Genomic DNA, 14634 nt, shown 5'->3' with positions numbered 1-14634 from the left:
AACCCTGTTTACTGGATAAAGTATTGATCTTCAATCGTTATTAATATGCTGTGATTCTACTTCATTCAGTGCTTTGTTTATTGGGTCCAGACACTTTAGACATGCTCATAACATCAGGGGTGTTTACCATTAAGTTGAAAACGCTTATTACATTTCCTAAAAAACACTGCCATCTGTTTACATAGATTATGCAACTTGCTACCTCTATTTGCCAAACAGCATTGGTTGACGTAACTAAATCTTGTGCAGGACAGATGTTTTGCATTTTGCCCTCAACTTCACTGTGTGTTGTTGCATGAAAGCAATGAGAAAGAAAAGTTTTGCTTAAATATGTATCAAGTGAAGAGTAAGGCCTAAACTAGATGGCAAGGCTTGATAGTCACATGGTCGATCCTGCATTTTCATCTGTGAGTCTTTTAGTTTCTCCTAACTCAAAAAACATATCAGTTCTAAAGGTAGGTGTATGTTTATGGTGCTCTGCAATGAAGTCCATTTAGGTTGTATTCCCGCTACATACCCAATGCTACAGGAATAGACCAAAATAGTTACTGTGTTTAACCACTCCACAGATCTTCTAATTCTTCCTTAGCTGTATTTACATCAGTCAACAGCATAATTTGTAAAAAAAAAAAAAAAAAAAAAAAAAAGATAGTAATTTTTCCCCATTTGAGCCCCCCACTTGGGATCCACTTGGGAGCAAAAATATAGGCGTCACAGAACTCCTTTTTTTAACCCAAAGTATAAGCCGAGGCTTACCTTGCGGTCTGGAGGCCGAAATCAAGATTGAGCTATGACAGCATGAAAGGACTAAAAAAAAAAATTTAAATAATATTGTTGATTGTATTTCAACAAAATATATTGACTCCTGTAAATAGACACCAGAAAAATTACATGGAAGATGGAAACTGTTTTAAGAGAGGGTATGATCTGCGTGCATGAAACAAGTAAGACTTACAGCTTATTGCTGTATTGGTGGTAAAAGTGTGTGAAGATTACAGGAAATTGGCAGTTCCTGAATTACTCAATCCAATCCATCTGGATCCACCAATAACCATGCTAAGATTAAAGTTACAGAGATTACACATTTTTTCTGGTCTTGTACTTGATATAAACATTTAAACTCAAGCTCTTGATTTGTATCCGTGTGCATTTATGCATTATGCTGCCGCCACATGATTTGGTGATTAAATAAATGAAATGAACCGCATAAATAAGCAGGTGTAGAGGTGATCCTATTAGATTATTTATATAGTCATTGTCAAATTATTACTGTTCAATTGAGATCTTAAAGCAGCTGGGATATTGCACTTAACATGTAAAAATTATATATTTTCCACATAATAAAAATTGTAATAATACTGATATATTGCATATTACAGTATTGCACATGGTAAGGTGTTTTGCAGCTTTTAAGATTTTGTAATGTTGTAGCGAGATTTTTTTCTGTTCTGTGGAAATTTGTGTCCATTTATTCTGTAAAGCATTTATCAGGTCACGCACTGATGTTAGACGAGGAGGCCTCATTCGCAATTTAAATTCCAGTTCATCCCAAAGGTGCTTAATGGGGTTGAGGTCGGGGGTCTATGCAGGCCAATCAAGTTCTTCCACACCGAACTCATCAAACTATGTCTTTATAGTCCTTGCTTTGCATGTTGGAATAGAAAAGGGCCTTCTCCAAACTGTTGTCACAAAGTTAAAAGAACAGGTTTGTCAAAAATGTCTTGGTATGCTAAAGTATTAAGGTTGCCCTTTACTAGTGATAATGCGACTGATTGACCTGAATTCAATAACAGTTTTGGCCAAATATGTTTGTCCATATAGTGTAAATTGGATCAGGAACTGTGCTACACTTACAACAGTATATAATGAGTTCCTTTGCTTTTGTGGTGTTTATGATGAGACTGTTTTCTGAACACCATGCTGCCAGACTTTGGACCTACCCCTGTAGAGACCAACCACAGTTACGTCATTCACAAACTTGACAACGTTGTTGGTTGGATGGGTTGATGCACAGTTATGAGGACAGAGGACGTAAAAACATGGGGCTAAACACATACACCTCTGTAGGGTGCCAGTGCTTATTGCAAGTGTGCAGGAGAGGTGGTGGTCAAGTCTAACAGACCGGAGACTATTTGTTAGAAAGTCCTTAATCCAGTGGCAGTTGGGTTGCAGTCCAAGGTTGGCACGTTTGGCAGCGTTGAAGTCTAGAAAACGCATCCTCACATAGTGATGATCATGGTGGGTTAGTGCAGTGTGAACGGCACTGGCAAAAATAATAATACTGTGTGGATCTGTTTGCCCTGTAGGCAATTTGGTCACATCATAAATCACAATTTTTCTGGAGAGGAATGATAGTTGCAGACCCCAAGCAAAGTGGTATCCTGGATGTAGACAGAGATATGTTAAAAGTCATTGAAATGACTGCAGAGAGCTGATTTGCACATTCCTTCAGCACCCTTACTGCCACGCCATCAGGGCCAGCAGCTTTCCTTGGGTGTATTGCCTTGAGCACACACCTCACATCTTGCTCCTTAAGGAATAAAGTAAACCAGGACTGCATTTATTTCCTTTTTTAAATTACTGTCTGAATTCATGAAATGATAGTTTGTTTGAAAAGTTATTGTTCTACTATGTTAAATTGTATTATTATATTATTTATTATTTATAAATGTATTATTAGTAAATTTTATATTAATATGGAAAAATGCACATTTTATACACGCAACAGACATTCAAGAAAGAATTTGTGTGATTCAAGTAACATGAAGAGGTAGGGTTTCATGACTATCAATCACAAAATCTACTCAAGCTACAACCTGTGCAGGATCATCAATGAGGGATGAAAATAACAGGAATGAATCAGCATGTGCTTAAGTCCATGTGTCCAATTCCAGTTTCTAGAAAGGGCTAAGCTTGCCTAATTGTAAGAGCACTGAAAAAAATAAATAAATAAATAACAAGCATCTGGTTTACATTGTTGGCCATGTAAGTGGGGTGTGTAAGTCTGCCCTCAGTTTCCACCAATGGAAAAATGGGCAGTATAGCGAGACACTTAGTTCTGTCGTCGCTGTCTATATAACTGACTCCAGCACTTTCACAGAGTAAGCTGTAACTGAATCAGATTTCTGTAGGGACCAATTCTTGTGAAACACTTCTTAAAGGTATTTATCTCTCTATTGTTAACAAGTTAAGAGAATTTCTAATAAACTAATGATAGAAAATATTACTGAAATGTAATCCAAGATTTATTTTACAGGAATGCCAAAATTGCTAAATGATTAACATTAGTAATGCAGCAGATGAGCTTGTTCATTTAAACATTTTTGGTTTCTGTACTTACAGAACGTTGTTTTGCATTATTTTTTAAAGGACTTGTTTTTATTTAAAGGCATTTATGAATTCTGAAATCGATCATCTTTGTCGATGCACATTGTTAACATTACCCAGCACTGCAGCCTAAAGTGTAGGATATATATTTAAGTTTTATTTTCTGTGTTTCATTTTTATACTTCCTTAACGTTTGGATGGGGATGGTTCTCCTAATGTTAAGGAAATGGTACTAAAAGATTCAAATACTTTAAAGGTTTGCAATGTTCAAAGTAGGGGGATGTTAGAAACATAATGCGCAAGTATAAAGTTTATATTTCCTGAAAATAAAACGGTAATTTAAAATGTCTATTAAGAAATAATTATGTTTTGTGTTTGTAGGATGTCTATGAGCCTACTAATGTCTATTATTATTATTATTATTATTATTATAATAAGTAGTAGTAGTAATAGTAGAAGTAGTAGAATGAATAATAAATAAATACATAACAACAACAACAACAACAACAACAATAATAATTTGTTTGTCTTTTTAGAGAAAAATGTCGCATTTCGGGAAAATGAACGGAGAATCAAGAATTCTCAACGGAGTCTCAATGAACGGGTTTCGCGGAGATGAAAAACACAAAGTCCGCGCGGTGAACGGTGACGGTGTGAACGGGATGAACGGAAACGGTGTCTCTATCCTGAACGAGAGCGCTCTGGCGCGCGCTAAACTAAGAGCGCGCGCGCAGCGCTGGCGTGTGCGCGCGTCGGAGATGGCGAAAAACACACTCAACCCGATCCGCGCTATAGTGGACGGCATGAAGCTCACCCCGAACCCTGACAAACCCATGATCGCCCTGTCCATCGGTAGGAACAAAATGCACTAATAAGTTTTAAAATGCACGTGGTGAAACAAGTACAAAAGTACATGGCGGTGAAAATTCGATGTGCTGTCCTTACCATGTTACCATGTATTGTAATTTATTAATAAGGTTCTTCTGTGGTAATCTTTCTCATGAGCCACGTAAAAGTCTCAGATTTACTGCACCCAGTGCACCATTAGTGACTGTCCCAGGGTTGCATCAGAAAGGGGAAGCATTTTATTTTTAACTGTGCCAAGTCAAACTGTGCGCATCATGGACAGCCCACTGTTGCAATCCCACAGAACAACAAGGAAAGTTGTTAGTATACACTAGAAACACTACTCTATATAAACCAGTTATGTTGTGCTGTGATATAAAATTATTCAAAAACCTTCTCACCTACCAGAATAATACGCAATGCATACTGAATTATACATAATAATAGTTTAGAACAGCAGAATATGTAACTCTAAGCTAAACAGCATCAAAACATTTTGCCTGAGAGTCTGCGGTAAATTTAGAAAGGGCATTTCTATTGCCAATGTATGATGTTTACTCATATTCTTGTATCAACTCAAGTGTCTGATTATTTTTTTTTGTATTCCTCAGGTGACCCGACAGTATTTGGAAACTTGCCAACAGATAAAAGTGTGCTCCAGGCTGTGAAGAAGGCTGTAGATTCACACAAATACAACGGGTATGCCCCATCAGTAGGTAAGTCACAAATCCCAGCCTGTTCAATGTAAGGAAAAAGAATGGCTGAATGGCAGTAACATAGAAATGTTGATATTTGTCTCATATATGAGAAAAAATTTAATATTAAAATAATCAGCATTTTTCAAATTATTATTATCAGGATACCACAAGAGCAGAGAGGCTGTGGCAAACTTCTACAGCCGGTCAAATGCTCCACTGGAAGCAAATGTAAGTAATATATACGTATACTGTACATATGCAGATATATTTGCCTTTTAATCCAGTTTATTAAAAAAGTGAGTGTGAATGAACTGTAAACATCTGTCTCATCCTTAGGATGTAATCTTGACCAGTGGATGTAGCCAGGCTATTGAGTTGGCCATTAGTGTGTTGTGTAATCCAGGAGACAACATACTGATTCCTTGCCCTGGATTCTCTCTTTACAAAACCCTAGCAGTGTCAATGGGCATCCAGGTCAAACTGTACAACCTTCTGGTATGTACCTGTAGAGAAAAGACACTAATTACATAAAGTTTAAGTGTAACAAGTGAGTCAATTGTTTTAATTTTTTTTGGAGGAATTAAAAATGTGGTTAATATCTGTGATGTACATATATTCATACAGGGGAAACATAACAACCTATGATATGGAATTTCTGACAGAAACTTTCATTAACGTAACACTTAAACATGACACGCTATTTTAGACTATTTGATATCTCTCTTGAAAAAAAAATACCATAAACAAGACATCTGGCCAGGAAACAAAAAGCCCAAGTGTGCAGTTATTTTTTTTGCATTTCTTTTACATTTCTTTTTTGCATCAGAGTGTTTAAATAATAATAAAAAAATGCAAGAGAAAATAAAATAAACTCAAATAAAGGATTTGGCTGTGATTCAGAATAAAGACAATCCAGTGATTATTGTACTTATATAGAAGTATATAAAGCGTTTATTCTTATGTGTCTTTTTTTTGTCACTAGCCGGAGAGGTCCTGGGAGATTGATCTAAAACATTTGGAGAGTCTGATTGATGAGAAGACAACCTGTCTGATTGTTAACAACCCTTCCAACCCCTGTGGCTCTGTATTCACCAAAGAGCACCTGCAGAATATCCTCTCAGGTATTTTTTTAAGATTACTATATTACGGGGGGGCACTGGTGGCTCAGTGGTAGGTGTTTCGTCTGCCAAGCGGAAGGCCCGGGTTCAATTCCCAGCCACTGGATGCAGTGCCGGTCCCAAGCCCGGATAAAATGGGAGGGTTGCGCCAAGTGCCAAGTTGTTGTGCGGACCGGATATTCCACTGTGGCGACCCCTTGCCGGGAGCAGCCGAAAGACCAACAAAAATATATTATCATATTACAATATCAAGATTACTTCAACTTAGTCTATTTGATTAGGGTTATTTATTTATTTATTTTTTTACTGTACTTCACTTTTGTTCTTGATTTTAACTTATTCGTTCATCCTGTTCTATAGTTGCCTCAAGACACTGTGTCCCTATCCTAGCAGATGAGATCTATGGAGATATGGTGAGTAACAAAGAAATCACACACCATGCCGTCTGTTTGATTTTTTAAGTATTGTTACCATAACGAGGCATGTTATTAATACAGGTGTGTGTTTCTACACCAAAAATTATTGTTTGCCTATAAAAACACCCCATTGTCAGGGTTAATATCTTGCAGCACATCACTTTGGCAACACATTTTATTGTTACATAACTAAATACTTTTTATCTGTTTAGAATTTAAACAATTGTTGAACATCTACAATGCTTGTCCTTAAAATTTGCATGGTTGATTTTTTTTCCTTCCCCCCCCCCATATTTCTATATTTTGTGATATTTTTATTATGCCCTTATTTTTACAGTTTATTTTACTAGTTAAATTTATTTTCTTTCGTATTTCTTTTTATTAATATTTATTCCTTATATATAGTTTTTATTTTCTTTTTAAGGTCACTGACGGTCGTACAAGCATTTCACTGCATATCGTACTGTGTATGTGACAAATAAAATTCGAATTTTTGATTTTTTTTTATGATTTAAACTCAGTTTTGACCGATACACTAACACTGGAGACTTTTCCATGAAAGTAACAAAAACCTTCACCATATCAGAGTATACTGTATGCATAATGTATGCATACAAGCAAATGCATAACTACAAACCCATGATTTGACTCACACTCAGTGCTTCTGCCATATTAGAAGTGCTTCTATAAAATGTGAATTAACATCATCTGACCTATCAGATTCAAGAATTTGACTGTGCTGTGGTATTGTTAGGGTTAGCAATATTGCCACTGTAATTATTACATAAACAAATCATTTACACAAACCCTCAGCATCATAACAAATAGTTTTACACTAATATTCCTCTCTTTAATGTCTGCAGTTAAAGGTGCAGCAATATGCCAGTCTCAGGACTTTCAGGGTACACCTACTGTAATTTTATATTTTTTAGTTTGTAAGATGTTTCTGGCATTTCCTGCTTTGTAACACAGAGGGTGAGAGGGAATATAGCCAACCGTTTTTCCTTAAAAGTGATTCCAGAAGCCAGAGTTTGGCAACGTGTCTGGCTGCAGCATGCCACAGGTCATTAGGGACAAGTACAGGATGAGTGCAATGAGTACAAATCAATATATTCCATTTGAAAATGCATTTTTTTTTATCGAGAAGTAAATAAACCTCACAGTATGGATGGGGACACGTCCTCTCATTTTCATAAAAACAAAAACAAAAAAAAAAGAAAGCTGAATAATCACAAATGTGTGTATCATTAAAGTGATAAAGAGAGCAGATTTTTTTTCCCCAAGAGATCTGCCAAGGATATCGTTCGGAAAGATTAGGTCATATTAGTCTTTAATAAAATTGATTGATGTATCAGTATGAATCAATGTGAACCAAGGACTTGGAATATATTAAAAAGGAGATGGTATTATTTCTGTTTAATGAAGTATGGACATGGACAGTCGACAGTGTAGCTTCCACCCACAATGACTGTGCACTTTTTACATGTTTGTTAGAGAGAGCGAGAGAGAGAGAGAGAGAGAGAGAGAGTGTATACAGGTTGTTCTTGTGTTTCTGCCATAACTGACTTTGGCATGGAAAGCTGTAATTAGAGGAAAGCATGCCTTCTTGCAGTTTGGACCTTATGGATGAAATCAGATGTTTTGCTGGTATGTCTAAATGAGCCAGTGAGGCAGATTGTTTTGTTTTACAATCTCAGCCAGCAGCCAATGGGAAGTGGGGTGGATCCATCCGCCCAACATTAAGACTCCATGCTAATGAAAACCAGATAGCCAACCTCACATAGTACTGTATAAAAGTGGTCCTCTCTCTCCCTCCATGCATTCTCTTTATTACTTTTTCCACCTTCATTTTCTAACTACAGGAATGCTTTAGAGTATAGAAAAACAGTCACACAAGATATTGTTCCTCTTAAAATGTATTATTAAAAATATTATTTTGTTATTTTATGCTGTTACTGCACATTACATGAACTTTACTTCAATGTATTCAATTCAAACTACCCCTATCGCAATGACTTGACGGCTTGACATAAATACAATATTACAAAATCACTAGGTATACATATCAGTAACAGAAATAATGATATTTAGTTAAAATAATAATAATAATAATAATAATAATAATGATGATGATGATGATGATGACCAGTAGGTGGGTTGTATTGTTAATTATTTGTTTAAAATTATTTTCAGATTTCAAGAATGCAAGCTGTATTGAAAGATATAATAATGCTCTAGGTTACAATATACATCAAAAAGAATTATTGAAGATAATATTATATTTATATATATTGCCACAAATCTTGAAAAAAAACCCTAAAGCTTAACATAAACCTAATGATGAATTGCATCACACATCTCTGATGTAGTTCTGAACTTTCTCAGGTCTTTCCCAACTGCGAGTTTCATTCCCTGGCTCCTCTCAGCACTGATGTTCCCATTCTGTCATGTGGAGGTCTGGCTAAACGCTGGCTTGTTCCTGGATGGAGACTGGGCTGGATCCTCATCCACGATCGCAATAACATCTTCGGACCAGAGGTTTGCCTAATTTGAATAATTATGATCTTATGTCAAGTATATCAACAGTTTTTGTGTTTACCTAACTATGCTTCTTGCTGATTTTGTTTTAAGATTCGGGAAGGTCTCGTGAAGCTCAGTCAGCGTATTTTGGGAGCCTGTACAGTTATCCAAGGGGCATTAGAAAACATCTTTAAAAATACCCCAGCTGATTTCTATCAAAGTACAATCAACTTTATAAAAGTGAGAAAACCAGTGTGACTAATTAAAATTGAAAAATGTATGGAGTTTCAAAATGATTAAAAACAATGAACCTTGTTAAATAGACAACCTTTTTAAATGCTTTGACCTCCTCTATATTTTATTATAATGTTTTTATTATCTTATCTACAGTCGAATGCTGATATATGCTTCTCAGAACTGTCCACTGTTCCCGGGCTCAATCCAGTAATGCCATCAGGAGCCATGTACCTCATGGTAACATTTACAGTTATACAGTACTGGTATCAGTTTCATAGCAGCTTTTAAGTGTCATCTTATACAGAGATAATATCTATCTGCGTTCGACTTTAGGTTGGAATTGAAATGGAGCACTTTCCAGAGTTCCAGGATGATGTGGAGTTCACTGAACGTCTGGTTACCGAACAATCCGTGTTCTGCCTACCCGCCACGGTACATCACTTAGATTTTTTCAATTTATTCTACATCTGTATATATGTAAATATATGTTAAAAATAGAGGAGTAGTTTACAATGTCATAAATATGGCCTTTTTTAACTTTGCATTTCATGTGGATGAAGCTGTTTATGCTGATAACTACTTACAAATATATAAAAGCCATATTTCTATGTTTAGGCATTTGAGTACCCAACCTTCTTTCGGATTGTGGTGACAGTTCCAGAGGAAATGATGGTAGAGGCATGCGAGCGGATCAGGGAATTCTGTTCACGTCATTACAGGCCGCGCAGCCAAGACAGCAATGACCTGGACCAGTGAAGGGAACAATAAATAGTGCATGTAGTATACAGTGAGATCCACTTGGTTGGAATGAAGATTGATGTTTCTTCATTGAAGGGAACAAAATATTCTATTCACAAATGATGACTGGTCGTGAGATTTGATGTGGTCAGGATATGGAAGACTAAAATCTGATATCTACCAGTAGCTCAACAGTGAACTACAGTATTACAGCTTTAAAATAGTGATGCTTTATACCACAAAACCTCACTTACAGCATAGTAAGAATGACATGGGGCATATACTGTAGGCATTTTTATCATTCCAAATTACTCATTTTTATGTGTTCAAAATGCTCTACTTTAGTAATAATATCATATAATATTATTAATCTTACAGTGGTTTTGTTGTCTGTCTTTTTGCGTAATTTGTACTCTCATTAGACAATGCATGCTTGAATGATTTACTTTTTGTTGTTTTTTTAGGGAAAGTTATATCACCAGAGCAACGATAGACCGAATAATCCACTCCATTCGCATTCACAGCTGTTTGATAGCTTGTTACAGATGTGTAGGGCTACAGTATATATGCCCAAATTTCCACAAATTTACAGTATGGGGTGATTTACCCTGAACAATCACCTTACGCATTACCATATGCGTAATTGTGATTACGCATCATAATCAGCCCCAGCTTGACCAGCTTGAGCTTAGATCATGTTAACACAAAACAATCTGATGTGGATCCCAAAACTGTACCCTTTTATTAATTACTTTTTATCGATGAAAGGCAAAGATGAGTTTAGCTCTACTACCCCATTTATATTATATATACTATGCACCTATTATTTTTTTTTTTTATATTGACAAATAAGCTTTCATGTGTAAATCTTGTACTTTCCCCCTTTTTTGACTGAAAAAAAATTCCATGTTTGTACGCATATAATTTTTCTACATCCATCCTGGTTTGGTTACATGTCTCACCATAGTGTTACAAACTGACTGGCAGCTATTAGTGCCTCTTTTAGATCTTAACTTTTCATAACATGTGTTCTTGTAACATGCAATACTCTAAACAGACTGGTTAGCATTATGGTTTCTTATTGAACCTACACTTATATCAAAGATACTCAGGTAATATTTTTAAGATATTTGTATAACCCCTGCATTTTATAAACAATGTATTATAGAGTCACTTTTTTTTTATCTTCCTGTATTTACTATATATCCATTTCAATATTATATAATAAGAGTTATTTAAATAAACTATTACAATATATCTAAGAGCACTGTGGTGTGCTTACACATACTGTACACCCCTATTTACACATACAACTACTACAGTATATGCTACATCTACAGTAAATGAAGTCTATAAAACTATGGACACAAAGTTCCAAAAGCTTTTTTAATTTTGTTCACCCAGCCACTGTGAATACAGCTTATCTTGTGTGGGATCGCAGGTGGGCTGAAGCCTATGATAAGAAACTCAAGGAACAACCTGAGGGACACCCTATTGTAGATGGGGTGCCAACCCATCACGAGGCACAAGCACACTCTCACACACCACATCAGATACTCTGGGCAGTTTGGAAACCAATTAGCTTACACAGCAACAGTGTTTAGACTGTGAGAGAAAACCAAAAGTACCCCAAAAAATATATGCAAATATTTGAACCCCCATCCTTGAGGGTGCAAGGTGCAAGGCATTGGGCCACCATGCCACATACAGTATTTACTTTTATTTATGTTCTTTATTGTCCTTTACCTCCAAATCCAACCTCATTAGCTTCTTGTAGTTCATGATTTAAAAACAACAACAACAATAACAATAATAACAATAATAAGGGAAAGCATTACTCAAGGTTATGGATTCATTACACACAGGCTGATAGATTTTGAGATATATTTTTTATTTAACACAGGAATGTTAAACTCCTAATAGAAAAGTATGAAAAGTACAGCTTTCAATAATATAATAATATAATAAAATTATATAATATATGGGTTTCACTTTTTGAATTTAATTGATCCAGGTGATATTCTAATTTATTAAGAAGCACCTGTGCGTATAGATAGATAGATAGATAGATAGATAGATAGATAGATTATAGCTAAAGCTTTATTGCAAATATTAAAAGTAACCATTATGAAAGTAAACATAAAAAATGAAGAAAAGCAATAATAAGTTATGTTTTTGGCATGTGGAGATATTGCATAGCTTTAATACAATTCTTTTCTCAAAATTTTTTTTTTCTTGATAAAACTAGAAAACTGGTTCCTAAACGATCCGCACCCCTTGAATGTTAATCATTGATTATGCCTTATATGCAGTTCCAAATAGAGACAAATATTTATTTATGAACAATCCCTTTTGCTCAGACTGGGCAACACAGTAAAGCAGCAGGCACATGATTTATGCCTTACTGCTTCAGAATCTAAGGTTTAATCCACTTAACCAAGCTTAAGTGTCCCCCTGAAGATTGCCAATTGAGTTATTTTGCTGTGAAAGTAGAGTATGACGATCCCAAATTGCATGCAGTGTGTGATTGTGCATGTGAATGGGAATAAATACAATGGTCACCTTTGGCCTCCCTAGGTAATGGTCCCTAGGTGGATTACAATGGTTCCTAGATGAATGGAAAGATGTAAAATAATGTAGAATTGAAACAAACAATATACACAAGTTGCAATTCAAACCCTGTAAACCTGAGGGTCTATTCCTGACGTAACAGAATCCCAACAGAATACTACATGCCCTTCTGCGGGTAATATTTGTGTTCTAAACATAACAGCAAGTGCAACTTGACTGTGTTTGATCATTGTGAAAATGTTCAGCAAAAATATTACTTAGCAATTATGTACTGATTTCTGAAACTAAGTAATGCATTGGGAAATAACTCTGGTTCTTAAGGTCTTGAAATAAGGAAACTTTTATAACATTGCATACCTCTGCTACTCTCTGCTGTCTGATCCATGAACTGCACACAAAAAAGTTTTTTTTTTGTTTGTTTTTTTTGTAAATAAACGGTCATAAATGCTACTTTGTGTAATTATAATGATAATATTGAATTATAGAAAAAAGTGAATATACAGTGGGGTAAAAAACTATTTAGTCAGCCGCCAATTGCGCAAGTTCTCTCACTTAAAAAGATGAGAGAGGCCTTGATATTAATCATAGGTCCACCTTAACTACAGTATGAGAAACAAAATAAAATAAAAAAAAATCCAGAAAATCACATTGTAGGATTTTTTAAGAATTTATTTGCAAGTTATGGTGAAAAATAAGCATTTGTTTATTTTATTAATAAAATTGTATCTTAATACTTTGTTATATACCCTTTGTTGGCAATGACAAAGGTCAAACGTTTTCTTTCTTCACAAGGTTTTCACACACTGTTGCTGGTATTTTGGCCGATTCCTCCATGCAGAGCAGTGATGTTTTGGGGCTAACGCTGGGCAACACGGACTTTCAACTCCCTCCAGATTGTCTATGGGGTTGAGATCTGGAGACTGCTAGGCCACTCCAGGACCTTGAAATGCTTCTTACGAAGCCACTCCTTCATTGCTCGGGCGGTGTGTTTGGGATCATTGTCACGCTGAAAGACCCAGCCACGTTTCATCTTCAATGCCCTTGCTGATGGAAGGAGGTTTTCATTCAAAATCTCACGATATATGGCCCCATTTATTCTTTCCTTTACACGGATCAGTCGTCCTGGTCCCTTTGCAGATAAAACAGTCCCAAAGCATGATGTTTCCACCCCCATGCTTCACAGTAAGTATGGTGTTCTTTGAATGCAACTCAGCATTCTTTCTCCTCCAAACACGAAGTTCTATTTTGGTTTCATCTGACCATATGACATTCTCCCAATCCTCTTCTGGATCATCCAAATGCTTTTAAGCAAACTTTAGACGGGCCTGGACATGTACTGGCTTAAGCAGGGGGACATGTCTGGCACGGCAGGATTTGAGTCCCTGGCGGCGCAGTGTGTTATTGATGGTAGCCTTTGTTACTTTGGTCCCAGCTCTCTGCAGGTCATTCACTAGGTCCCCCGTGTGGTTCTGGGATTTTTGCTTACAGTGGGTTTTGCTCACACGGGGTGAGATCTTGCATGGAGCCCCAGATCAAGGGATATTATCAGTGGTGTTTTATGTCTTCCATTTTCTAATAATTGCTCCCACAGTTGATTTCTTTACACCAAGCTGCTTACCTATTGCAGGTTTAGTCTTCCCAGCCTGGTACAATTTAGTTTCTGGTGTCCTTTGGCAGTTCTTTGGTCTTGGCCATAGTGGAGTTTGGAGTGTGACTGTTTGAGGTTGTGGACAGGTGTCTGTTATACTGATAACAGATGACATTAATACAGGTAATGAGTGGAGGACAAAGGTGCCTCTTAAAGAAGAAGTTACAGGTCTGTGGGAGCCAGAAATCTTGCTTGTTTGTGGGTGACCAAATACAAATCCACCATAATTAGCAAATAAATTCTTTAAAAATCCTACAATGTGTTTTTTTGGATTTTTTTTCTTATTTTGTCTCTCATAGTTAAGGTATACTGTACCTATAATGAAAATTACAGACCTTTTTCATCTTTTTAAAAATGAACTTGCACAATTGGTGGCTGACTACTGTAAAGCGATACCGATCAGTCATGACATTATGGCCACCTGCCTAATATTGAGTAGATCCCCCTTTTGCCACTATAAGTAATGCATTGTGTGTTCTGACATATTCACAATCAGCATTAGGTGCAAGGTGGAA

General features: G+C 36.2%; 1 protein-coding gene across 1 annotated transcript; it reads left to right on the top strand.

Moving 5' to 3' along the window:
• The first annotated feature begins 3086 nt into the window (after positions 1 to 3086).
• tat (tyrosine aminotransferase) lies at positions 3087 to 11041 on the top strand. Its single transcript, XM_053499978.1, has 12 exons — positions 3087 to 3161; positions 3864 to 4179; positions 4785 to 4889; positions 5032 to 5099; positions 5208 to 5366; positions 5854 to 5992; positions 6350 to 6402; positions 8791 to 8943; positions 9037 to 9165; positions 9316 to 9399; positions 9496 to 9594; positions 9778 to 11041. The coding sequence occupies exons 2-12, from the start codon at positions 3870 to 3872 to the stop codon at positions 9916 to 9918; spliced, it is 1440 nt and encodes a 479-aa protein (XP_053355953.1). The 5' UTR covers positions 3087 to 3161; positions 3864 to 3869; the 3' UTR covers positions 9919 to 11041.
• Positions 11042 to 14634: the final 3593 nt, after the last annotated feature.

Source organism: Clarias gariepinus, chromosome 7 (genome assembly GCF_024256425.1).
Source record: "Clarias gariepinus isolate MV-2021 ecotype Netherlands chromosome 7, CGAR_prim_01v2, whole genome shotgun sequence".
NCBI lineage: Eukaryota > Metazoa > Chordata > Actinopteri > Siluriformes > Clariidae > Clarias > Clarias gariepinus.
Note: the sequence above shows the minus strand (reverse complement) of the source record. Positions and strands in the feature narration are given on the sequence as shown.

What these genes read in the sequence shown, in the direction of transcription:
- tat (XM_053499978.1), top strand. Translation starts at nt 3,870, where the DNA reads ATGTCGCATTTCGGGAAAATGAACGGAGAATCAAGAATTCTCAACGGA. An exon ending in GTACAATCAACTTTATAAAA is followed by an intron (nt 9,166 to 9,315) that starts GTGAGAAAACCA and finishes TCTTATCTACAG; the next exon opens with TCGAATGCTGATATATGCTT. An exon ending in TGTTCTGCCTACCCGCCACG is followed by an intron (nt 9,595 to 9,777) that starts GTACATCACTTA and finishes TTCTATGTTTAG; the next exon opens with GCATTTGAGTACCCAACCTT.